This window comes from Maylandia zebra, linkage group LG15 (genome assembly GCF_041146795.1).
Source record: "Maylandia zebra isolate NMK-2024a linkage group LG15, Mzebra_GT3a, whole genome shotgun sequence".
Lineage (NCBI taxonomy): Eukaryota > Metazoa > Chordata > Actinopteri > Cichliformes > Cichlidae > Maylandia > Maylandia zebra.
This window is the reverse complement of record NC_135181.1, coordinates 27,012,862-27,038,941: the sequence shown is the minus strand read 5'-3', so window position 1 is coordinate 27,038,941 and position 26,080 is coordinate 27,012,862. Positions and strand designations below refer to the sequence as shown.

Genomic DNA, 26,080 nt, shown 5'->3' with positions numbered 1-26,080 from the left:
GTAAAACAAAGTACTGAGTGTTACATTAGGAAATATTTTAACAGGAAACATCAGAGGATCTTGGACTGAACCCTGTGGAACGCCACACGTGAGACAGATTTAGCCAGTCAGCTCTTCAGCTTCCTGTACTGTGTTCGTCTGCAGATTAAAAAAAACCTAATCAAAATAAAAATAACATATCAGGAAACTAAGGTTTTTAGTTGATGTTGACTAGTGCAGCAGCAGCACCCCTGCTGTCTGAACTCACACATTTTTCTTTCATCACAACAAACAATAAAAAGTTTTAGTACTTTGGGCTGAAGCTGTGTGAGGTTTGAAGGATCTTTAGGAAGATCAGATCTGGTTCCTCTAAAAGAGGATAAGCTGCACAGATCAGGACCTTCAACGTGATGAATGCTTCACTCACTGTTTCCTCTCACACATGTTTCTTGTATGATACAAACCGTAACTCTGCCGTTCACGACTCACAGTGTCACACTTCTTGCAGCACTGATCTGTTCCTGTTCCTGATATTTTGTCCACCCCTGCTGGTTACAAGTGGCGTGTGTCTGTGGCATCATGGCGAGACACTGTGGTTAAACGGCTCCGTTGTGTCTCAAGAACAGTTGGCCATTATTTCCCCCCCCGAGACGCTTCAGGACACAAACAAACAGACCGAAACAAAATGGAGGAGCAGGAGGTGGAGGAATAAAAACATTCAAACTGGAGCTGAGCCATCAATGTCAGTGAAAGTAAGACACATCTCAGCTCTGACCTCGCTGAGCTGAAGGAGCGACAAGGAGAAGATGATGTCCAATTATTCATAGCTACGCAGCGTGCTGGAGAGGACGAACGTGACTCGGATCATGTAAATGTTCATTCAAAGCATTTCCATTTCCATAATATGTTTTGAATTTTCACACCCTAAACGTCTCGTGGCTGCAGGGACGTTTGATTCATGGAAACGCTGTGAATCGCTGTGTTTCCATTCAGCATCTGCTGATCAGGGTTTGTGGTTACTTCAGGTCAGCTGGGAAATGGAGGGGATAATAATAATAATAATAATAATAATAATAATAATAATAATAATAATAATAATAATAATAATAATAATGATGATGATGATGATAATAATAATGGATTGCATTTACATAGCGCTTTTCTGGGCACCCAAAGTGCTTTATAATTCTGACTGACCTGATTTTTGTTTCTGAGAGAAATGAGAGCCACATAGGAGGACATTTGTTTTAAATTTTGATAGAACAGTGGCAGTATACTGTCTTCGTAACTGGATATCAAGCCCTTGTAGAGCAGAATGTATTATTTTGGTCTAGACATCCCACAAATGTGATGTCCACATATGTGGACGCCAGTTCCTAGCAGGTTAAGACAGAGCTCCGTTTGTATTTGAAATGAAACCACACTCAGTGATGTCTTTCAGGCTCCATCCCCAGTAAACATGTGACTCTTTAAAATGAAATAAAAGAGGACCTAAAATAAATGATGATGCTAATAAAGTTTTTTATGAACAGAAACGGATGACATCAGTGATGAGTTCAGGTGCAGCTGGGTAATCTTCAGACTGCAGTTCAGGTCCCATTGAACAGAGCTGAAGAGAAAGTGTGTGAGGAGGCGCAGAGGAAGGCACTCAGTCGAGTACAGTGATTAAAGTTGTCCAGAGGGGCAGGGCCAACCTGCAAGCGACAAGTAAATCGGAGCCGACGGCGAGGTTGCCGTGGTTCTGCCGTGTTGTTGTGTTGCTGCCTGTGTATCTGTTGCCGTAATGTTGTGTTTTGTGATGTCTTGATGCTGCCTGTGTGTCTGTGTTGTTGTGTGTCTGTGACTGTGTTGTTTATGTCTGTGTTGTTGTGTGTCTGTTTTGCCATGTTGCTGCCTGTGTCCGTGTTGTTGTGTCTGTGTTGCTGCATGTCATCATTAAATCGTGAGCTCTTGTGTTTGTTCAGATGTTTCTGATCAGATCCCGAGTCTCTGTGGTTGCTCGGTAACGCCCTCTAGTGTATTTCTGGCTCATGTCAGGTCAGTTTGTAGCTCCTCCCTCTGCTAGCGTTTCTTTGTGATTCTTTTTTTTTTTTAAATATTTTTTTATTCATTTGAACCCAAACAGAGAGGAGGAAGGACCTTCATCTTCCTCACTTTTTAAATCTTTTCCTCCCCTCAGCAACTCCTCCTGCTGTCTGCCCTTTCTCCTCCTCCTGTAACTCCTCCTCCTCCTCCTCTTCCTCCTCATGTTTCTGTTCAGCTCTGCAGTCACAGTTTACAGATGTGGGGCATTCAGGGCACTTTAGAGCTGCAGGAAAACTCAACCTCTTCTCTTTCATCCGCTTTTTGTTTTTGAGGACGTTTGTTGAGCCCAGCGTTCAGGTTCAATGGGGTATCAGAGGAGCATGTGGCGCAGTCTGACTGGAGGAGGAGGAGGCGATGTAGCTGTGGTCAGGTGTTTCTGTTCAGAGAAACAGGTGAAGATCTCTTTCAGGAGTGTGGAGGAGGATCGGCGGCTCAGACGAGTGTTTGTGCGCCGCTGGTTTGGTGAGTCGCCGTCAGATGGTCCCTGAAAATCTCAGACTTTTTTCCTGATGCAGCATTTTGGATGGAGTGAGGTCTCAGAGACTGTTTTCTAGTGTCAGAGGTTTGAATAAAGCTCATTAGTGTTAAAGCTATGAGCGGAGTGGATAATTTATTTATTTATTTTTAAACAAACACGTTTTTCTTCACAGGTGTTAAACGGAGCAGGTGAAGAGGTTTCAGATGTTTTCAGCACATTTCTCTCCTGTTTGTTTGAGTTTTTATTCTGGTTTCAAACTCTGGTCAGGGTCCTAGAAAAGCTGCTCTTCCTGTTGGTCCAACGGTTGCAGAGGTCAAAGGTCAACCCTGTGTGTGTTTGAAGGTGTTTGAATGTAAACTCTGAGCTGTGACTGGCCCACCAGGCCTCATATCACATCCATAAACTCACTCCCTTCCTGTCTGGTGAGTAAACGCCTCCCTGGCTGCAGAATGGCAGGAAGCCAAAGAGCTAACGGACTAGTGTGTGTGTGTGTGTGTGTGTGTGTGTGTGTGCGCGTGTGTGTGTGTGTGTGTGTGTGTGTAGCTGTTTTCATTCAAACACGCACTCCTCCTCCCCTCCTTCTCCTGTGTTCCCTCTCAAGGAGGATTTGTGTTTTGGCTTCTGAGATTCCTGTCATGTGGGAGGAAGTGAACACAGCGTGAAACCCTCCGGCTGAGCTGCTCTTCGGAGCCGGAAGAGGTCCGTCTGATCCTCCCGCTGAAAGTCCTGCAGGGTTAATTTACTTCACCCACAGCTTCACATTAAAGGCTTTTAACTGACTTTTATTCTGAAGGAAATTCAGGAAACTGTGTTTGTGTCTGAGTTTGTTGAGTATTGGACAGAGGATCCGTTTGAAATGATTCAGACCTGAGCTGCTGTTGTGTTCAAGTGCAGTTTGTAATGTGTGTGCAGCGAAGCAGAGAGGACAGGTCCGAAAGCTGGTTACCCCCTGCCTTTGTGTGCCTGCTTTTCCACCTGTTGGGGAGCATGCTCTGTCTGTGTTCTGAAGTCAGGTTTGATAGTTCTGTGCATGTTTAATGGGAACATCAGAGACGGTGGCAGCAGGAACTTCCTGTCTGAGGAGCGCTCTGCTGTCCTACTGTTGTCGTCCACATGTTGAATGTGTGTGTCTGTGTCTCAGGTGGACTGTCGGTGTCGCTGCTCTTCAGATATTTAGCCAAACCCTCAGAGGACTGGTTAGCCGGTACGTGCGCCAACCAAATCTCTCAGTATGCGATTCCAAGAAATCTGTCAATGAAGCTAAACCAATTAATCCAAAAGGAATAAATGACTATCGCTGATCTGCTACATGCTGATTTCACTGAAAGAGTCTGTGGGAACCTGCTGTGATTGGCTGGTTGGACCATACTTGAACACCTGATCCGAGAATCTGGTTACATACATGAAACACGAATGTGTAGCTTCCACTTTCTCACAGTGTCATACCTGTAAACATCTGCCAGCATCAGCAAGTAACTGCACAGCAGCCATGTTGTTATTGTCATGATGATATCATGAAACTCATCCTAAAGGATAAAACAGCACAAATAAGACAGCTAGCAGCTACACCCATCTGTGTAACCATGCACCTGTAAGTCATAGAGGCCACGCCCCTGATAATGCAAACTCTCAGTCTTCATACACTAAACAGGTGAGTTATTGACTACAGGTGTTTTGAAGATAGATCAAAGTGTTTTTTACAGGCTGTAAACATGTTTATGTTAATATGGGAGTCAATGGGGACTGACTCACTGCTGCCTATGCTGGACACCAGAGGAACTATAGGTCGATGGAAGAAATGGGCGTTTGAGGCGTTTCACTTTGAAACTCCCGGAGCTCGAACCACCTGATGAGTCAGTTCCTGAACATTTGATTCCCAGCCAAGCAGCCCGCATGTACATGTTGAAATGTTGCTCATTCGTTCAGTTGCTTCACACAGTACAAACTGTTTCTTCACTGTAAAAACATCTAAACACATTTGGATTCCTGACATTCCTCAGGTGTGGTTAATAGGCCACAACCTGTCCAGATGTTTGCAGCTGTGGATGTGAGGCGTGAGTGTTTCCTCAAAGTGAATTCAGACTCCAGGACCAAAATAACACACTGCTTTATCTGTCTTTGCGGACAAACATTCATCATGTTCTAACTTCTCCTTACACAAGCTTTTATTGTGAAACTCTGCTCTCACTCTGACAGTGGAAAAAGCTCAGTGCTTTTATTGTGAAAGGTGATGATGTAGAAGTTTGCTATCAGTGACATCATCTCTCTCCCTCCCCTCCTCAGAGTCCCCCCGCCTGTCCACCGCCTCCATCAGCAGCGATGAGCGTGCTCCATCGTCCACACCCTCCGACTCCTCCGACCTGCTGGCATCTTACCGGCGCCCCGTGAGCCTGATCTCCACTTTGTCCTCCGGGTCTGGATCTTCCAGAGACGACAACCTTGCGCTGCCTCCATCTATCACCAGCTCCTCCTCGGACCCTGACATCAACCTTAACCTGAGCCCCGAGGAGGTCGCTGCAGACCTCCAGGGGTCGAGCCCCCAACCCAACAGGAAGGGGCGGAGCTTCATTCACAACAAAAACAACAACAACAAAGACTGGAAGGCGAGTCGTACCTTGAGCCGCCGGCAGCCGGCTTCACCGTTTATCCGCGCCAGCATGGCGCCCAACCCTCAGCTGACCTACCTAGACCGCGTCGTCATGGAGATCATCGAGACAGAGAGGATGTATGTGAGAGATCTGCGCATGATCGTGGAGGTGAGTTACCTAACTGCGTGACCCTATAGGTGTCATGGTAACAGGTGTGGGCTCTACGGGCTCAAATTTTTCACTGATGTGGATGGTTGGTCATTGTGGTTGCCTAGGTAGCCACCTGTCCAACCATATCCTTTATTCTCATTGGTAGTTTAACTCAGTACCACCTCCTGAGTTCCTGGAATTCTGTTGCCGAATACCTGGAACATCGATCGCTGCTCGCTAGCGGCGGGTTCAGGACGAGTCAAGTTTGCTTTGATCACGCTCGCTGATGGTTTGACGCTTTATCCTGAAACTATCTCTAAAGTAACTTCAGGCGCTAAGCTTTTCTCTGAAAGTCTAGTCTGTGATCTCATGAAAACACCTGGATGTCCACAGAGGGTGGCGGTGGATGATCCCAGGATCATTTCCATGGTGTAGAACATGAAGTAGAAACACTTCCATCCTTGGCGTCTTATTTTCAAACGATGATCAGTGACCATGGAGCTGGACAGGGTTTGGTTTTTAAGCTGCTGATGCATGAGCTTCTCATCCTTTAGTTTTAATCTAAACTCACCAAGGTAAAACTGTCTGAACTTCAAACATTTCATTTCTATTCTGAAAGCACTCAGGACAAAAATTGACCCATTTTTCTTAGTCTGAACATTTTGGGCTCGTGAAACATACGCGTTTCCTGAACGCATCTCCACGTACAGAGGACAGCTCGCGGTGTCAGTCGTTACCCCGGCCATGACTCAGTGCCAGACTATAATTAACAAGCTAAGACGTTCTGCAGTGATGGGATTAGCTGCTTATGTAACAGGCTCACCGAGCTGCACGCACCTGTTTCAGTGTCTGAAGTACGACTCAATCAAACCAGGCTGTTTAAAAAACTTAGGAAAACAAAAAACAAACCAGTGAAGGAGCAACGGAAAAACGGAAATACTCTAACAGATATTTATTATGATTTATTTACCAAGGTTTCAGAGAATAACAAAGACCTGTCCTTATAATAAAATAATAACAAGTTTTAGGCTCTAAAAAAGCTCTAAGTGAGATAGAATATGTAATATGAAATCAGTAAACACATCAGACATACGAGTTTTCTCCATTTTTTTAAAATATTTAAAAATCAAGTAAACTCTGACACATTAAACATAAACTGATACACAGATTTTAAAGTTCAGTTTATAAAAATAAACATAATTACGTAATCGCTTTTATTTAAAACAATAAATGTGTTTATGTACTTACCTCAATAATAAATACCAAACATATGGAATATATATATATTTAATCAAACAGAAAGATAACATAAGATAAAACTTTATTAATCCCTCGGGTGGGTTCCTCTGGGAAATTCAGTTTCCAAAAGCACAGCACCGACAGAAGTTACAGTTACAGAATATTATATATATATATATATATATATATATATATATATATATATATATATATATATATATATATATATATATATATATATATATATATATACTCAACAAAAATATAAACGCAACACCTTTGTTACTGCTCCCATTCCCCATGGGATGGACGTAGAGACCTAAAATTCATTCCAGATACACAATATAACCATCCCTCCCAAACAGTGGTCACAAATCAGTCCAAATGTGTGGTAGTGGGCACATCTGCTATATTGAGATAATCCATCCCACCTCACAGGTGTGCCACATCAGGATGCTGATCGGACATCATGAGTAGTGCACAGGTGTACCTCAGACTGCCCACAACAAAAGGCCACCCTGGAATGTGCAGTTTTGTCTCACAGCAAAATGCCACAGATGCCACAAGCAATGAGGGAGCGTGCAATTGGCATGCTGACAGCAGGAATGTCAACCAGATCTGTCGCCCGTGCATTGAATGTTCATTTCTCAACCATAAGCCGTCTCCACAGGCGTTTCAGAGAATATGGCAGCACATCCAACCGGCCTCACAACCGCAGACCTCGTGTAACCACACCAGCCCAGGACGTCCACATCCAGCAGGTTCACCTCCAAGATCGTCTGAGACCAGCCACCCAGACAGCTGCTGGAACAATTGGTTTGCACAACCAAACAATTTCTGCACAAACTGTCAGAAACCGTCTCAGGGACGCTCAACTGCATGCCCGTCGTCCTCATCGGGGTCTTGACCTGACTCCAGCTCGTCGCCGTAACAGACTTGTGTGGGCAAATGCTCACATTCGATGGCGTCTAGCACGTTGGAGAGGTGTGCGCTTCACGGATGAATCATGGTTCACATTGTTCAGGGCAGATGGCAGCTGAGAATGTCCCAGTTCTTGCATGGCCAGCATACTCACCCATTGACATGTCACCCATTGAGCATGTTCGGGATGTGCTTGACCGGCGTATACGACAGCGTGCACCAGTTCCCACGAATATCCAACAACCTCGCACAGCCATTGAAGTGGAGTGGACCAACATTCCACAGGCCACAATTGACAATCTGATAGACTCCATGCGACGATGTGTTGCACTGTATGAGGCAAATGGTGGTCACACCAGATACTGACCGGTTCTGGGTCCCCAGACCCCCAATAGCACAAAAAACTGCACATTCCAGGGTGGCCTTTTGTTGTGGGCAGTCTGAGGTACACCTGTGCACTACCCATGATGTCAGATCAGCATCCTGATGTGGCACACCTGTGAGGTGGGATGGATTATCTCAATAAAGCAGATGTGCCCACTACCACACATTTGGACTGATTTGTGACCACTGTTTGGGAGGGATGGTTATATTGTGTATCTGGAATGAATTTTAGGTCTCTACGTCCATCCCATGGGGAATGGGAGCAGTAACAAAGGTGTTGCATTTATATTTTTGTTGAGTGTATATATATATATATAAAAAAAAACACCCAGCACACCCCTGCGGGCGGTTTATCCTTCAAGCTCGGGTCCTCTACCAGAGGCCTGGGAGCTTGAGGGTCCTGCGCAGTATCTTAGCTGTTCCCAGGACTGCGCTCTTCTGGACAGAGATCTCCGATGTTATTCCCGGGATCTGCTGGAGCCACTCGCCTAGCTTGGGAGTCACCGCACCTAGTGCTCCGATTACCACGGGGACCACCATTACCTTCACCCTCCACATCCTCTCGAGCTCTTCTCTGAGCCCTTGATATTTCTCGAGCTTCTCGTGTTCCTTCTTCCTGATGTTGCTGTCATTCAGAACCGCTACATCGATCACTACGGCCGTCTTCTTCTGTTTGTCTACCACCACTATGTCCGGTTGGTTAGCCACCACCATTTTGTCCGTCTGTATCTGGAAGTCCCACAGGATCTTAGCTCGGTCATTCTCCACCACCCTTGGGGGCATCTCCCATTTTGACCTCGGGACTTCCAGGTTATACTCGGCACAGATGTTCCTGTACACTACGCCGGCCACTTGGTTATGGCGTTCCATGTATGCCTTGCCTGCTAGCATCTTGCACCCTGCTGTTATGTGCTGGATTGTCTCTGGGGCATCTTTACACAGCCTGCACCTGGGGTCTTGCCTGGTGTGATAGACCCCAGCCTCTATTGATCTTGTACTCAGAGCTTGTTCTTGTGCTGCCATGATTAGTGCCTCTGTGCTGTCTTTCAGTCCAGCTTTGTCCAGCCACTGGTAGGATTTCTGGATATCAGCCACCTCCTCTATCTGCCGGTGGTACATACCATGCAGGGGCCTGTCCTTCCATGATGGTTCCTCGTCTCCCTCCTCTTTCTTGGGTTTCTGCTGCCTGAGGTATTCACTGAGCACTCGGTCAGTTGGGGCCATCTTCCCAATGTATTCTTGGATGTTCGTTGTCTCATCCTGGACTGTGGTGCTGACACTCACCAGTCCCCGGCCCCCTTCCTTCCGCTTAGCGTACTGCCTCAGGGTGCTGGACTTGGGGTGAAACCCTCCATGCATGGTAAGGAGCTTTCTTGTCTTTATGTCAGTGGCTTCTATCTCCTCCTTTGGCCAGCCTATTACCCCAGCAGGGTACCTGATCACGGGCAGGGCGTACGTGTTGATGGCCCGGATCTTGTTCTTACCATTCAGCTGACTCCTCAGGACTTGCCTGACCCTCTGCAGGTACTTGGTGGTTGCAGCCTTTCTAGCGCCCTCTTCATGGTTCCCATTTGCCTGCGGGATCCCCAGGTACTTGTAACTGTCCTCTATGTCTGCAATGTTGCCTTCTGGTAGTTCAATCCCCTCAGTTCTGACTACCTATCCAGTCTTGTTAATGATCTCACTGAGGGGGTTCAGGCCTATGCAGAACAGCAGTGGGGACAGAGCATCTCCTTGGTAGATCCCGCACTTGATGGTGACTTGTGCTATGGGCTTGGAGTTGGCCTCTAGTGTTGTACGCCAGGATCCCATTGATCTTGTACAATTCTAGGCATTCCAGTATCCAGCTGTGGGGCATTGAGTCATAGGCCTTCTTGTAATCAATCCAGGCAGTGCACAGGTTGGTCAGTCTGGTCTTGCAGTCTCGGCTGACTGTTCTGTCTACCAGTAGCTGGTGTTTTGCGCCTCTGGTATTCTTGCCAATTCCTTTCTGTGTCCCACTCATGTATTGACCCATGTGCCTGTTCATCTTAGCCGATATGATGCCTGACAGGAGCTTCCATGTAGTACTGAGGCAGGTTATTGGTCGGTAGTTGGAGGGGACCGGTCCCTTCTTGGGGTCCTTGGGGATCAGGACCGTCCGACCTTCGGTTAGCCATTCCGGGTGTCTCTCGTTAACTAGCAGCTGGTTCATTTGTGCTGCCAGACGCTCGTGGAATGCAGTCAGCTTCTTTAGCCAGTAGGCGTGAACCATGTCGGGCCCTGGTGCTGTCCAACTCTTCATACTGGAGACCCTTCCTTGGATATCTGCCACTGTGATGGTTACTGGACCCTGTTCAGGGAGGTCGCCCTCAGATCCACTAGCCACTGAGCATTGCCGTTATGGGTTGCGTCCTTCTCCCATATGCTCTTCCAGTATTGCTCCGTCTCCAGCCTTGGTGGTGCTGTTCTCTTATTATTGTTCCCTTGCCACTGAGAGTACACCTTTGCTGGTTCTGTGGAGAACAGCTGGTTTATTCTCCTGCCTTCTATCTCTCTGGTGTACCTCCTCAAGCGGCTGGCCAAGGCTGTGAGTCTTTGCTTGGCAGTTTCCAAGGCCTCAGGTATGGACAGCTTGCTGTATTTCTTATGCACCTTCTTTGTCGCACCTTTCTGCAACTCCGTTAGTTGGCTAACCTCCCTCCGTGCTACTTTGATCTAGCCTCCTTCTCCATGGAGGGGCTATGTACCCAATCTCGGGTGGGGGTGATGATATCTCCCCCCTGACCTGGCGTCCTGACTCCTCCTTGCCGTAGCATTTGTGTTGTACCTCGTCAATCTCTAGCTGTGAGAGCAGTCGAAGAATCCATAGGTCCGTCATCCTATTCATGTAGCCCCTTCCGCCGGGGTTACTTGCGTAGTAGCATTCCAACAACGATGCCTTCTTGTTCCAGTAGCCCACTTTTCGTCAGGGTGCCCTGGTTCCTCAACACCTGACGCGGACCTTGTTGATCCGGGCGACGTCCGAGCCGGCATGCCTTCATATTTATCTGTCTCGCTCATGTCTGCGGTAGGCTCGCTTAGCAGACATGATACAGACATGAGAGATATATATATATATATATATATATATATATATATATATATATATATATATATATATATATATATATATATATATATATATGTGTATATATATATATATATATATATATATGTATGTATGTATGTATGTATATATATATATATATATATATATATATATATATATATATATATATATATATATATATATATATATATATATATACACATATATATATATATATATATATATATATATGTATATATATATGTGTGTATATGTGTATATATGTATGTGTGTATATATATATATGTGTATATATATATATATATATATAAATAAATATAAATACAGAGACATATATAAATAAAATATACGAAGGGGATAAATAGGAATAAAAATAAAGATACAAGTGAATTGCACATTTCAAGTTTGGAGTCTATTGCACCATTGACTATTAACAAAAGTATTGCACAAAAGGTATTGCACAGTGAAGTGAAGAGGCACTACAGCTTAGTTGTTCCCCCCTCCTTTGTCCTCCTGTTTCCCCTCCCTCTCCCCTCCAGAGAGGAGTTAAACAGTCTGCATCTCTGATCAAGCCAGAAGTAATCAGATTACTGTGGTATAGCTCAGTGAGCGTTCAGTCTGCCTCCTGTTGGAGAAATGGAAACATTCCAGTTTATTTTAAAGGGTGTTTTATTTGACGCTGAGCTTTTTAAAAAGTGACCCCTGACCTTTCTGTCACTTCCTCTTATCCTCTTCTTCCCTGCTTGTCTCTTCCTTCCTTCCGTCCACTCTACTAACCTCTCCCTCCTACCCTGCAGGACTACCTGGCTCACATCATCGATCAGTCCGACCAGTCGGATCTGTCGATCCGTCCTGAGCTGGTCTGCGCTCTCTTTGGAAACATCGAGGACATCTACGAGTTCAACAGGTGAAGAAGATAAAGTTTAATGTGTCCGTTATCATAGCACGATATTTTGTCTAAAACGGTTAACGTTGATGTTACGTCTCCCCCATGTCAGCGCTCTCTGTTTCCTGTCGAGGGGTGAGTTTGCTTTGCAGACCGGCGCTGTTCTACTGCACAACATGGAGTGCTCTGTTTGCTGTGACTTTGAGTGCCTTCATGTTTAGGAACGATTCAGCAGGTTAAATATGAACAAACCGTTTCACCCATTTTCACTCCTGAACGGTGCAGCCACAGACGAACACCGTAACACAAACCAGATCGTATATATAAAAATAACCATGACCACCATGATGTCAGCCTTTGGTTTAGTGTTAGTCGAGTCATTCGAGTAGAAGGTAACAGAGACTTTCACTGCATGTCATTCGTCTGCTCTCCTCCCTCCTTCTTGTCTGCCTTCATGGTTAAAGGTAAAAACTCCAAAACATCAGAAAAACATCATGAAATATTAAAATGAGCGTTAGGATTCAGACTCTGAAGTGAGAACCAAGGAAACTGCTGAAACGAGAGAAAAACTTCAGGTTTCCTTTGGTTTGCTCCTGGTGACATGCAAAGCGTTGTTGTTGCTGGGGTCGCCACGGTGACAGTGTTTCCTGTTCACAGCGAGCTGCTTCAGGATCTCGACCAGTGTGACAACGACCCCGTCGCCATCGCCAGGTGCTTCGTCATCAAGGTGAGACCAGATCTGATTGGATTTGGGTGAGGATGGTTCGTACAAGCAGCGGCTGATAAAACTCTTGGCTTGTTGTATTTCAGAGCGAGTACTTTGACATCTACACACAGTACTGCACCAACTACCCAAAGTAAGCCATACGTTAGGTTTCGAGCACATTTTAAAAACCTTGTCTCATTCACATTGACCTGTCCACACTTGTCTGTCTCCTCTCTCCTGTTGCAGTTCGGTGGCGGCGCTGACGGAGTGCATGAGGAACAAATCTCTTGCCAAATTTTTCCGGGACCGCCAGTCCTCGCTTAAACGTTCGCTGCCTCTGGGTTCATACCTGCTCAAACCTGTTCAGAGGATCCTTAAATACCACCTGCTGCTACAGGTACCACACCAGCACACCTGACAACCAGTTACACCTGCATCCAAACCTGTAGAAATAGACCAGAGGACTGAGATGAAGCAAATATGTCTAAGGCCACGTTTACATCACATTTCACACGAAGACACACACACATTCCCGGAGGATCAGTCAGAGTTAAAGTGTCTTCAGACATTTCCTGGTGTGAAAGCAGAAGTTATCTTCTTAGTTATATTTTTTTTTAGCCAACTAACTGAAAACTATATGAGCAACACATAAGTGAATTTTGAGTGGATATCCACGGTATTTGGAAAAAACTTCCAGATGTGGATGATTCGTTTGGGTTGAGAGTGTTGAAATCTCCCAATTCTTTGAATCTTTGGGCTGAAGGAAGGACAATACTCGGTGTATTTATGCTCAATCAACAATCATTTATTTCCATACAATTCAACACTTAAGAGCATAAGGACCATCATGATGGGGAGACATGCCTGAAGAGGGTCACAGCAAGTCTCAAAATGGTGACGGGTTGCTCAGCTTTTTATAGTCTCTAGTGGCCCCCATCTAGTCGTAAAAGCCAAAACATCACATTCTTTCTCCGTTACAGCGCCTAAGTTATGACCTCGGCAGTTGTTTCTCTGCTTTCTAAGGTGGGGGTATGGAATGTGGTCTGTCTATCTCCCCTGTCTTAGACACAGAGTCTCCTTCTCTTCATGATTCAACAATAGAACATGTCAAGAAAACAGTGTAACACATTCCCAGCAGATCAAGGATACAGAGTGATGCACATTTATCTAATGAACTAATATGTGAATATGTTCTGTTAACTCAAAAGTATAATGAGAACTAAACTACATACAGCTCACACACTCTATATTAAAGGGTATAATATGATCTACAGCAGTATTCTAATTCAACTACTTTGATTACATATATAAGGTAACATATAATAACAGAATAATCTAATAAGAGGGAGTCTCTTTAATGAAGACTCCTTCAGTCTTCATTAAAAAGATGAGGATGTACACATCATGGACAGGGAGGAATGCTGGTTTGAGCGGGGAGTCAAGGAGGCCACATGAAAAGGGAAAGCCCATCTCTGAATTGAGGAGGGGGCCTAAAGGTACATCTGTCACCATCTTACAATGCTGTGATTGCAGCCATTCCCGAACTCTCTGTGAATGGTACTTGTGGCCATTGATCAATAGGTTTTGATCAGTGTTCATTGATTAATGGTTGTTGATCCATGGTCATGACAATTTTCATATTAATGATCAACGAACTGACCTCACAGCCCATTGTTCATTCAGTGAACATTTCAGTTATTGTGCAAATGTACTGTTTATAAAATTGGGGAAACCTGCAGTCAGCTGAGACTGAAGAAGTCACTTGGATAAGTGATGATTTCTCCCACTGAAAACGTCCAGATGAACAGAATCAACCTTTTGGGAGTCTTCTTTTATTTTTTAGACTATATATACTTTCAAGCATGTATTGGGGAATATTTGTCAGACTTTTTGGTTATTTGGTTTGAAGCTACAGCGTGATCGTGTCTCTTTCATTTTACATAAATAAATTGGTATCATCTGCATAAAATTGTATGTTTTAACCTTTTCATGTATAGTGGTGACTACAGTGGACAGCTATCCAAAGGCTGTTTTCAGGTATTTGTGTCAGTGTTGATGGTATACTTGCACATAAACCACTACATTAGACACTGATGTGTCACTCCATACACAGTTGTCCACCTAAGTGTTTAAAAAATAATGAAGTTCAAAATTATTTTTTTTCATGCCTAAAAATGAATAAAAATACTTAAGAAAAATATCCAGATTGAGGTTGTCATAATTCATGCATGAACGGGTTAAACTGAACATGACTTTATGCTGATTTGTTGGTGTTTGTAATGGTTTTCTTTAGGAGATAGAGAAGCATTTTGACCCAGAGGATGACGGTTATGAGGTGGTAGAGGAGGCTCTCTACACTATGACGGGAGTGGCATGGTACATTAATGACATGAAGAGAAAACACGAACATGCTGTCCGACTCCAGGTAACTAATGGCAAAACAAAGTTTTTTCTATACACACTGTAATTATGACTATAAAGTGAAAAGAAAATATTGGGGTAGGGATAGCTCAGTAGGTAGAGCAGCGGCCCCACGATCGGAAGGTTGAGGGTTTGAATCCACTGAACGGCTACCCTGAGGTACCCCTGAGCAAAGTACCGTCCCTACACACTGTTCCCGGGCACCCAATGGTGAATGGGTTAAATGCAAAGAGGAATTTCCCCACTGGGATCAATAAAGTATACATTATTATTATTATTATTATTATTATTATTATTATTATTATTATTATAGAAAATAACTTTAAATGAATACATTCCTGTTTTTAGGCTGTGCAGATGAAGTTCTTATCAGAAGGTAAATGTAAGAGAGGCGTGTCCCAGATAAGAACTATTTATTAGCTCTGACATCTTGTGACAGTTTAGAGAGAGTTTGCTCCCAGTGGTGACATTTTCAAACAGGAAGCCCTGCACTGAATTGCTCTGATAAAGGAAATTAAATCTGGAAAGGTTGAACTTTCTTTTTCTACAAAGTTGTTTCAGGGCTTCCTTCCTTAAAAACAAACCAAAACAACCAAAGGCTGGAGTGTCTGAGTGTTTCTGTGTTTGGTTCTTCAGGAGGTTCAGTCACTGCTGCTAAACTGGAAAGGTCCTGATCTCACCACATACGGAGAATTAGTTCTGGAGGGAAACTTCAAGGTCCATCGAGCCAGAAATGAAAGAACGCTCTTTCTCTTTGACCGGGTGCTGCTCATCACCAAACGTCGCGGCGAGCACTATGTCTACAAGACGCACATCTCTGTGAGTGGCAGCAGACAAACATCTAAGAGCTGCAGGTTTTCAGGTCTTTGTTTTAAGTGCAGGTTTGATTCTTAGTTCTGTCTCTTGGTTTCAGTGCTCCACACTGACGCTCAACGAAAACGCCAAAGACTCCCTGAGTTTCAGCGTCATGCATTACAAAAACCCCAAACAGCCTCACACCGTCCAGGTGAGTCGACCTCCACCCGCCAGCCAACATATTTAAGCCTGAGAGGATCGGAGTTCACTCCGTGTTTTTGTCTTTTAATGTTTCAGGCTAAGACGGTGGAGGAGAAGAAGCTCTGGGCTCATCACATCAAACGCATCATTGTGGAAAACCACCAAGCCATCATCCCACAGAAGGTCAGAAGCATCAGTATACTCACCCATTTCGCTCCAGGTGACCAGTGCAGACACCAGTAATGGTTAGTTGTGTCTTTCAGGCAAAAGAAGCTATCCTGGAGATGGACTCCATCTGTGAGTAAACATCTCTTCTGCTGTAGAAGATTAATAAAAGCAAAGATTAATAAGGATGTGATGAAATGCTCCTCTGTGTTGTTGTTGCTTCCCTGTAGATCCTTCCAAGTACCGTTACAGTCCTGAGCGCCTGAAGAAAGCCACATCCTGCCACTCTGACGAGTTCCCACGAGATGCTCGTCAGGGCCGCCGACAGTCAGGTAATCAGATTACCTGGATTACTGATCAAGGTATCTTGTTGTTATTGATGTGTAACGACCAGTTTTGTTTCTTCTCCAGAGCCAATCAAACAAACCCTGAAAAGCAACAAAGGTAAAGTCATTTCATTGAAATCGATTTTGATAAATCTTTGATCAGTATGTCCACTTTTGTGACTTTTGTCCTCATAGTAGTTTCTCTTGGAACGTTTTTGTTTAGGTTGTATTCTGCCCAGGTTTTAGATTTCCTTCTCAGACATGCATTTGGACCTCTAGGTTATCTCTTATAATATTTTGCAGATGTTTATTTCGGGCAAAATTCAATAAAATGTCTGGACTCTAACAGATTGACCCGCTGTGGACCTAATAAGGGTTAGCATGGTAGAAAACACTGTGAGGATTCTGAGGCCTGTTGCTCTCTGGGCTGATTAAAGCTGCAGATGTTAACCGGTAAAGCTGTTGTGTCTAACAAATCTTTTTGCTCTTGTTCTTCTGCTGAATCCCCTGCTGGACTCTCAGCGCTGCTGGAGGTAAGACCCAAACTCATTGAACACACGCCTGCTTGCTGTTGCTCAGATTTAAAGACTGTTTCTTCTGTTTTCTTCTGTTTATGACTCTGTGAACTTTCTGATGTGTTCTTATGAGCGATGTTTCGGTGAGGGTTACTGAGGCTCAGTCCTGCTATCAGAGCCACACTTTAGTTTTAGGAAGCAGAAACATGATAGTGTGTGACGTCCTGCAGTGCTCAGATGACAGGCGCTCTCTGCGGGCCACCGTCAGCAGCAGCATGCTGGGGGAGTCTGTCACGGAGGAGGAGGCGGAGCTCGGCAGCAGGAAGGACTCGCTAGAGCGCCTGCTGTGCAGCGTGGAAGAGGCGGGTCAGTTGGATGATGCTCTGCTGGAGGACAAGCAGGTAGACGACTTTGCTAGCTCCGTGCTCGCTGCCATCTCCTGCTGGCACGTCACTGTCCAGGCCTTCTTTTCCGCCGCGGGGACGGTGAGGCTTTCCGGTGCCAGCCCAGTCTTCATCACCCGCAGCCCCTGTAATGCGCTACAAGGATGCTGCTGTGGAGCTCAAAGTAACTGCTTCATGGGCATCTAACACTAGCCGAGCTGCATGCTTGGGTTCAACACACTTAACTACCGCAGGGTGACCACATGGGGCAGCGTTTAAAGGAACTGACAATATTTGGATGAAATTCATTGTTTTTTGTTTTCCTTCAGTCAGATTGTTTCAGATGGGTCACTTTCTTTGCAAAAGGTTTAGTTTAGATTAGTACAAAGACTGGAAGCAACAGCAAACTGCTAGGCTAGCTTTGTTAAAACCTCACATATATCAAATCAGAAAGATGTTGAGGTTTTATGAGCACTCATGACCTCAGTCATCATCTCTAAAGTCCTAACCTCTGTGAATCTTATCAATCTGTTTATCTATAAGCACATTTAAAAACAACACAGTTGACCAAAGTGCTGTACAAACTAAAAAGTGAAACAAAGACACAACGAGAACAAAACAAAAACTCAGTCACAGTTAAAAGTTAGGGAGTAAGGATGTGTTTTCAGACGGGATTTAAAAATGTCGAGTGTTGGAGAGATCCTAATTTGAAGAGGCAGACTGGTCCAAAGTTTAGGCACAGCAATCGCAAAGGCCCGGTCACCTCTGTGTCTTAGTCTGCTTCTAGGAACAATCAGAAGCAACTTATCACCTGACCTAAGCGTTCTACTAGTTCTAATCCATTATAAGAGACTTAAAAACAAGCAGTATGCTCTTGTTCTGATGGCTAGTTGGTTAGCTAATTCACACACCAACTGTCACGGACCGCCGGGGCAGACCGTGTGGAGTGAGTGGAGGACCCAAGAGCAAACAGAGGTGAGGACACAAAACCGGACTTAACAGAAGGCGAGCCTTTATTGAGGGCCGAAGACTTAAGGAACAAGGCAGCAAAGCAACTGAGGGAAAACCTGAACATAGACTGGGAAAACTATGGCTAAACAAAGTACAAACTAGGACTAGTTAAGGCTGGGGAACTATGACAAGGGGTAGGGGAGATAACACAGATGACGCGACGCAGACTACATGAAACACAGAGACTAAATACACATGAGGGATGATCAGGGGAAGTGGCCACACATGGGATCACAGCTGACACACATGAACCTAATGACAGGACAGGAGGGTGCAACTGAATACACTGACAATGAATACAGACTTACAAAGTAAAACAGGAAACATGGAAATTAGACACGACAAGAACTAAACATAACCACGCAGACAGGACTCATGACCCAGGGAAACTTAGTACAGGGGAGATGACATAGCTGACAGCATGAACTTGACAGTACAAGACACACAGACATAAACACACGAAGGGCAAGGGAGACTTAATGCAAGGGTAATATATACAAATGGCTGGACTACCTTAGAGAACCTAAACAAACAATAAACATCAAAATAGGCTAAACATAACACACTGGGTCACACGACCCAGGACCATGACACCAACAGGTGTAACTTAGGAAGAAGTCTGTGAGAGTCTCTGTGAGGACGTGAGCAACCAGGTCCTGTTTTTAGGTTGGTTGCTGATATGAATGCAGCTCACAGTGTCTGTACAGCCCAAAGTCGCTGAGCCAGCTGCCCAAATATTATGTCCCATGTTTGCTTTTCAAAGGTGGAAATAAAGAACAGGTCCATGCCACATACCTCATGCAAAGTGCTTCAGCTGAAAAATACCCAGCTGCCCACCGTAATCTTTTCACTGAAGGCCATACTGTGGTCAGTGTCTGGAACATTATTTGGTTTGTTGATCATGACATCAGTTTGATGTCTGAATGACATCAGTACCAGGTCAGGACACCAGCGCTGTATTGTAGCAATCCCGGGCGTGCACATTATTCCACAGCAGCGGGAAAAACAACCTCCTTTAACCACAAAAGCATTTTCTGTTATGTTTTCCAACAACACGAGTGCTCTACATTTTCACACTGAGAAATAATCTCATTGACTTCTGTGCCTCCTGCAGTGTCTCCGTCAGTACCTCCTTCAGTGCCTCCTTCAGTTGGGGACATTGACTTTAGAAGTTGTTTATTGTAAACAGAAATGTGAAATGTGAGCAGATTAATGAGGCACACTGACAGTTTTTCTTGGATCAAATGTTTTTGCTAAGCGAAGGTTGTCTGTATGCACTGAAACACCCGACTCTGGAGAACAAACAAACAAAGACTTCCCAAAAACTGTTCCTGTCGTATTAAAGAATGAGAACAGCTCTTTGACTGATTTTGGCTTTTTATCTTTGCAAAGTTTAAAAGTTGTTGTTTTGTTGTTTTTTTTCCTCTGGGAGCTTCTTCGAACATTCGTCCTGCAGCTTTACATCCATCTTTGTCTTTAGTGCTGTGAGCATGAATACGATTGGTGATTCCGTGTTTCTAGGTGTGGTTGGATGAACTGGACATTTGCTGCTGCCTCTCAAAGTTTTGTTGCATTGATTTGCATTGATGGCTGCTCTGTATCATGTAATAAATAAAGGTTCAGTTCACACAATAATAACAAACACTCTTTAAAACCGAGTAAGAAGCTTTTCCATGAACGACACTAATGACTTCTTGGTTTGATTTTTTTTAAATCATATTATAAAAACTTTTCTTTTCCTCCAGCATTTCTTGACTTCCTGTTCTGTTTGTTTTTTGCTGAAGGAGACAGAGGGAGGCAGCGTCTCTTCAGACAACTCTAACAAAGAAAATGGACAACTCCCTGAAGAAGAAGAGCCAGGTGGCACCGAGCCGACACCTAAGCAGGTAAGTAACACTCAGTCGCTGACTTGCAGTTGTGAGGCCATCTCCAGATCGCCCAATCTCTGGGCTGTCAGTGCTTGTTGATTTTGAGGGGTGGGGGGTGTTTGCAGGTGGTCGTAATCTCTTGCATCATGGCTGTATTTCCCACCTCTAATTACTGCTTCTGTGTTTTTGTCCTGTCCAGCCAGCAGTAGAGAAGCTACCACAGGAGAAGATGTCTGAACCAATCTCAGAACCAGAACATTTCACTGATCCGACCCCTTCCAACATCTCCAATTCCTGTCGAAATTCAGACAACCTGAAACCTGAAGTAGATCCAGAACCCACAGAGGAGCCATCCTCAGCTACACCTGATTCAGATTTGAAGACCTTGAGCAGTGGGGAGTCCTCTGATGATGAGGACAACGAGAAGGAGACAGCAGAGAAGGAAGGCGAAGCCACCAGCATCCTCCCGTCCTCCGTCCTGGACAAAGCTAGCTCCATCGCCCAGCACTTCACCAACAGCATCAAGCGAGGCACCGTGGCCCAGGATGACGCCCGCTCGCTCGGTTGTCCTTCACCTCGGTTACCCAGCAGGAGTGGCAGCAGCCTCAGCCTGAGTGCCGAAGCAGACGACCGACCTCCGCGGCTCTGCAGCTTTGTTGCCGATCCTGCAGAGACCTTCGGTGGGTCCGATTTGACCATGTTGTCTCCTCGAGATGACAGTCTCTTTGACAGCGACCGAAGCATTAGACGAAGACGGGACTCCATGCTGTCCATGCAGGACCAGCTGCTCATTGGGAAAATCAAAAGTTACTATGAAAATGCTGAAAACCAAGATGCCACTTTCAGTCTTCGGCGCAGAGAGAGCCTCACATACATACCATCTGGGTTGGTCAGGAGCTCCGTCAGCCGGTTCAACAGCACCTCGACCTCCTCCACCTCCACTGTGGACCCTACTTATGCAGAGTCACACTCTGCTTTACCCCAAAACACCCAGGATCTTATGGGCTGTAGTGGCTCTTTGGACTCTTTGAAGTCTGAACAAAGAAGCACTGATCCAGAAGATTCAGAAGGCAGCCAGGGGTCCAGGTCTCAAAGTGTGCAGGATAATCTCTCTGATGATGAAGACTTCAAACCTTCATCTGAAATGATTAAGATCTGGCAGGCGATGGAGCGAGACATCAAAAGATCCCAGAGTGAAGATGGAGGGCAGGATCAAACCAAAGAAGCTGCAGTAACCTCCAGAACCTCCGGCCTTTCTTTCCCAACCAAAAACTCTTCCCAAGAAAGCAGAGCTTCTGATCTCAGAACAATCAAAGAAGAGTTGACAAGCCCTATGCCCCTCAAGCCCAAAGCCTCGGAGGTGAACCGGACAGGAAGCGTGAGGGACACGCTAAAGATGTTTGGGGAAGAGGCTGCTGTCCTCAGGGCTCCAGTGCCTCAGGTCAACCAGCTGAAGGTGGAGGCAGAAAAGGACCACCCCAGTAGCGCTTCAGACCAGGTGGTCGAAGTGGACAAGATGGCGAGCAAAGTCCTCCACCTGGCTCGTCAGTACAGTCAGCGAATCAAAACCTCCAGTCCGATGGTCCGACAGCGAAGTCAGGGTCTCCTATTTGGAAAGAAGAGCTTAGCCAGTGTGGTAGAGGAGAGGGAAGGTTCGGGTACGTCACTTTGCACACTGCTTAACATTTCAAACCAGCAATCCTCAAGGAAATCTATCTATTGATTGTCTATGTGACCATAGGACCACTAAATCTTCAATCAACGCAATTCAGAAACTGTATTTAATTCTCTTTTGACTTCTTGACATTCACCAGATCATCAGTGACCTTTTGAGGTACAGTTAGGGTTATCGATCGTCAACCTATCCATTTTATATGAAATTCTAATTTAGAAAATCAGATAGTACACCTGTAAGGTGATAACACAAAGGAGAGACTGGATTAAAAATGTATCTTTTTTTATATACCATGTACGGGAAAAGTGTGATGTTAACCCTGACCATACTCTGAGTCCTGCACGGGCTCGATGACCTGCTGGATGTTAAGAGATTAATTGTTGTAAATGTTTGTTCTGTGTGTTTGCAAAACTGGGTATATATTCAGTCCTGCTCAGCCTGAGCCTGCCCTGCCTTCAGCAAACTCTGCTTCTTTAAATAAACCATTTCCTGTTGAGCAACCGATCAGTCCAACCTGCCCACACATGCTTAGTCTGCACCCGCTGCATGAAAAGAAAAACAAAAAAACAATGGTACCACATGTAGTTATAACACTGTACTGCCACCTTCAGGTAAAGATGGTAAAATGCGCTGCTTAGGGGCAGATTATAATCTGAACAGCCTAAAGTGATGAGCCCATCTTTCCTGAAGCTGAAGTAAAATATCACAGCTGCATGTGGTACCATTGTTTGATTTATGTAGAAGCCAAACATATGTTTATGGATTATTACGGCTTTTGTTAATCATTTCTGTCAGTTATCGGAACACTGTAACGATCAAATTTAAGAGTGATTTAAATATGTTTCGTTTGTTTTGTTTTTTTCTGGCAGGTAAATCCAGCCTGACTCTGCCGCTGGTTTCTCATAAGCAGGCAACTTCTTTGCCGCTGAGTCCCGTAAACCACGTGAGGTCTTTAACCCTCGGCTTCACCTCCAGCTCAGCGGGAAACTCCAGGGGCGTCTCCTCGGGCCGGCCTCACTCTCGCAGCCCCCTCAGTCCACCTCCTCCCCTCGAAGGCTTCAACTGGCCCGATGTCCAGGAACTCCGTTCCAAGTACTCCGCCAACAGCTGCTCCCAGAAGAGCGCAGTCAGTCGAAGTCGATCCATCCCGGAGCAGTTCGACAGCAGTCTGAGGAGGCACTCCAGCTGCTCCTCAGGCTGCTTCCTCGCTGATGAAGCTCCCAGAAGGGTTTCTTCACAAAGGCCTCACAGAAACGCCAGCCAAGAGGAACGCAGCAGACGGCTCCTCAGAGCCAATTCCCTGGATCCTCGGCTGAGTGAATCTCAGATGAGTGAGTTGCAAAAGCTCCAGGACCAGGTGGCAAACGACGGTTACTACATTGCAGCTGAGGCCCCCCTAACAAACGACCCCGAACACAAGATCATTGTCATGGAGAAGTTTCCAGAGCCAGAAGAAACAGCCAGAGACAAAACAGATGAAAGTTACGTCCAGATCCGTTCACCCACCAGCAGAGAGAAGATCTCCATCATGGCTGTCATCGACCGGTGCCGGGCCTACCAAGAGTCTGACGAATACCAACAGAGGGAGGAACTGAAGGCCAAAACCGAGCAGAACAAGTCCACAGCATTGTCTGCTGATCAAGATGTTTCCCAGAAAACGAGATCAACCTCAGGACCGAAGGCGGAAGGTCAGCAGAGCATCGTGAAGAACCTGAGGGAAAGGTTTCAGAGCCTGAGCTGAAGAGAGAGTTGTCCGAGCTCTCCTCTACATGTTACGACTCTCAGTTTCTAACCAAAGATGTAACAATGACAAGCTGCTCAAGTTTTAATGATGACATAATTATTTAATTTATGTGAGCATGAAAGGAAAAACTGTTCTAGCATGTGGTAATGGCACAAATGTTCAGGGGGGTGAAATATTAAAACAAAGAAGTTATCATATGTGTATATAAAGTCTGCAGTTAGAATTCTTTCTGCTATCTGAGAAATGTAAATATCTTATTGGAAATCTTGATGGGAGCACCTTTCTGTGCAGGATGCCATGTTTTACACAGGGTTATTACATCATTTTCTGTCCAGGTGGAATCAGGACTACACTAAGGGATCACTTAAAGCTCCAAACTGCAGCCACTTAAACTTAAACTTTAAAGCTCCACTGTGAGAGGACTAACCACTAAACTCACATTCATTCCCGGTGTAAAAAGCGACCAGGTTGAGTGTGTGCTGTGTGCCAAGCATTTCACCTCTTCACCTGACCTCCCTGAAGCCCCAACTCCTGTGACTCAGAGGTCAGACTGATGCAGTCGTTTGGAATTACTGCAGCACTCGATCACTGATTTTAAATTTCAGAATATGGATTTTTGGATTTTAAAAATATGGAGGTCTACATTGTCAGCACCAGACTCACCTCTTTGTTTTCAGAGGTCTTGTTGCAGAAATTACAGCCTTCATATTTCACTTGTTTGATGGTGATTTTATCAGAGACCACCCATTCCTTGGTGATAATGAGTCTTTGAACAGTCACCTCTGAATCACCAGAGCTTGGTTGGGGTATTTGGACCACCCGGAGCAGCGGGGTGTTGGTAACGCCACCGTTCGGTGAGGTCAGATTGTTCTTTGTGTTAATGTCTGCTTGATATGAAGGCAGCTTTAATCCCTCCGTGACACACAACCACAAAGACCAAACCGTCCTTTAAAGGAGCGGTACTTTATATTGAACTCTCTGTGACTGGCTGCGTTTAGACTGTCTGTAGGGGGATGTGTTGGCTCCAAAAGAAGAGGAAAAGCCCCTCAGAGTTTGTGTGATCTGCACTTTGTGAGTTGGTAACTAGTAGAGTGAGGAGCTGACCAAGCTGGTCGTGACTGAGGGCTGGGGTGAGAAGCCTCGTCACGATCAGGACTTCCTCTCCCGGATCCGCCTGCTATAGATTCAGACTGTTGAGACTAGAAGACGGTTCAGTGAAGCCAACATGAACGCACCTGATACCTGCACACAGTGTCAGTTATTGATCATCAGCTTCCAGTCACACTGATTGATTGTGGTCACCATGTTAAAGTCAGACTGTTCCTTCCAGTGACTAGAACTTTAAAGACATAACCACGAGTAATTGTTCACGACAGCCAGAGCAGTGCACAGAGCCCCAAACCTGCCTCATTAGAAAAAATAAATAAATAAACACAGGTGATGGATTTATTAACTGTCCAGTAATTACTAAACTGTAAATAAGTGAAGTACAAATGATTTTTTTTTTGTTTGGCCAAGTTCTCTTTTTCCTGTTAACAATCATAAATATTCAACTGTAAAAGTCATTAGTAGTTTATTCAATAATTGATATTTAAAGGAATTTCAGTTTTTGTGCCTTGTTGTATTTCATCATATTTTATGTAAGTCAATATTTTCCTAATAAGTCATGTGTTGGACTCTGCTGCTAGCACTTTGTTCAGAGGCACATGGCAGATTTCAACATGTGACTTCCCACCTGCATATCCTGCTCCTCAGTCCACTGTCAACAGTAATGTGACGATGTCATTTACTCCTTATTTATTTGATCAGATGTAAATAGAAACACATCACCTGTCTTTCTATAAATGTGTGCGTGTGTGTCTACAAATGTGTTTGTATGACGTCTGTTCTGCATTAAAACTAAATATAGAAGAAAAAGCGCGTACATTCTTTACATGTACACAGTATTATGTGTTGGTGTCATGCACACAGTTCTCTTCCTGCAGCATCCCTGTCGGTCACAACGACTCTGCTCATTGGTTGATGGATGCAGGCTCGATTTCATACTGAAGAAGCTCAGAGTCGTGCAGCCAGCTAACGTTAGCGCTCAGACTGCTCCTCTCACATTACTCACCCAGAATTATCATGCTGATAAACACTGTGCACGCCATAATTTGATGTTAAATTTGTGTTGTTTTTTTTAAGTATGATAGAATGACGTAAAGTAATTGATGACAACCATCATCAATTACTTTGCGTCATCCCTCCACGATGATGATGGTGGTTGTCATCAATACTGTAAAAGAAGCCTGTACAGACATTTATTACACACCCAGTGTGTAAGGTTTACACTAGGGCTGGGTATCGTCACTGATTTCTAGAATTGATTCGATTCCGATTCACAAGGTCCTGAATCGATTTGATTCGATTTGAATAGGGGAAATTTTGCCTCAGACAGAAATATTATAATTCTGTACTTATCAGTACATA

At 44.8% G+C, this 26,080-nt stretch overlaps 1 protein-coding gene across 4 annotated transcripts in view; it reads left to right on the top strand.

Annotated features, from left to right (window-relative positions):
• LOC101465355 (pleckstrin homology domain-containing family G member 3) overlaps positions 1-25,528 on the top strand; it is a 31,129-nt gene extending 5,601 nt beyond the window's left edge. For 2 of the 4 annotated variants that reach the window (XM_076874233.1, XM_076874232.1), the window contains exons 4-19: positions 4,826-5,298; positions 11,713-11,822; positions 12,459-12,528; positions 12,612-12,658; positions 12,754-12,904; positions 14,801-14,932; positions 15,565-15,747; positions 15,842-15,934; positions 16,021-16,107; positions 16,188-16,221; positions 16,320-16,421; positions 16,501-16,533; positions 16,938-16,948; positions 20,109-20,210; positions 20,392-21,850; positions 22,737-25,528. In XM_076874233.1, coding sequence (XP_076730348.1) covers positions 4,826-5,298; positions 11,713-11,822; positions 12,459-12,528; positions 12,612-12,658; positions 12,754-12,904; positions 14,801-14,932; positions 15,565-15,747; positions 15,842-15,934; positions 16,021-16,107; positions 16,188-16,221; positions 16,320-16,421; positions 16,501-16,533; positions 16,938-16,948; positions 20,109-20,210; positions 20,392-21,850; positions 22,737-23,608 — 3,959 coding nt within the window. In that variant the 3' untranslated portion in view covers positions 23,609-25,528. Of the gene's footprint in view, positions 1-2,108; positions 2,527-3,683; positions 3,747-4,825; positions 5,299-11,712; positions 11,823-12,458; positions 12,529-12,611; positions 12,659-12,753; positions 12,905-14,800; positions 14,933-15,564; positions 15,748-15,841; positions 15,935-16,020; positions 16,108-16,187; positions 16,222-16,319; positions 16,422-16,500; positions 16,534-16,937; positions 16,949-20,108; positions 20,211-20,391; positions 21,851-22,736 lie in introns of those variants that run through there. The other 2 variants (XM_076874231.1, XM_004572842.4) reach the window with 2 other exon arrangements.
• Positions 25,529-26,080: the final 552 nt, after the last annotated feature.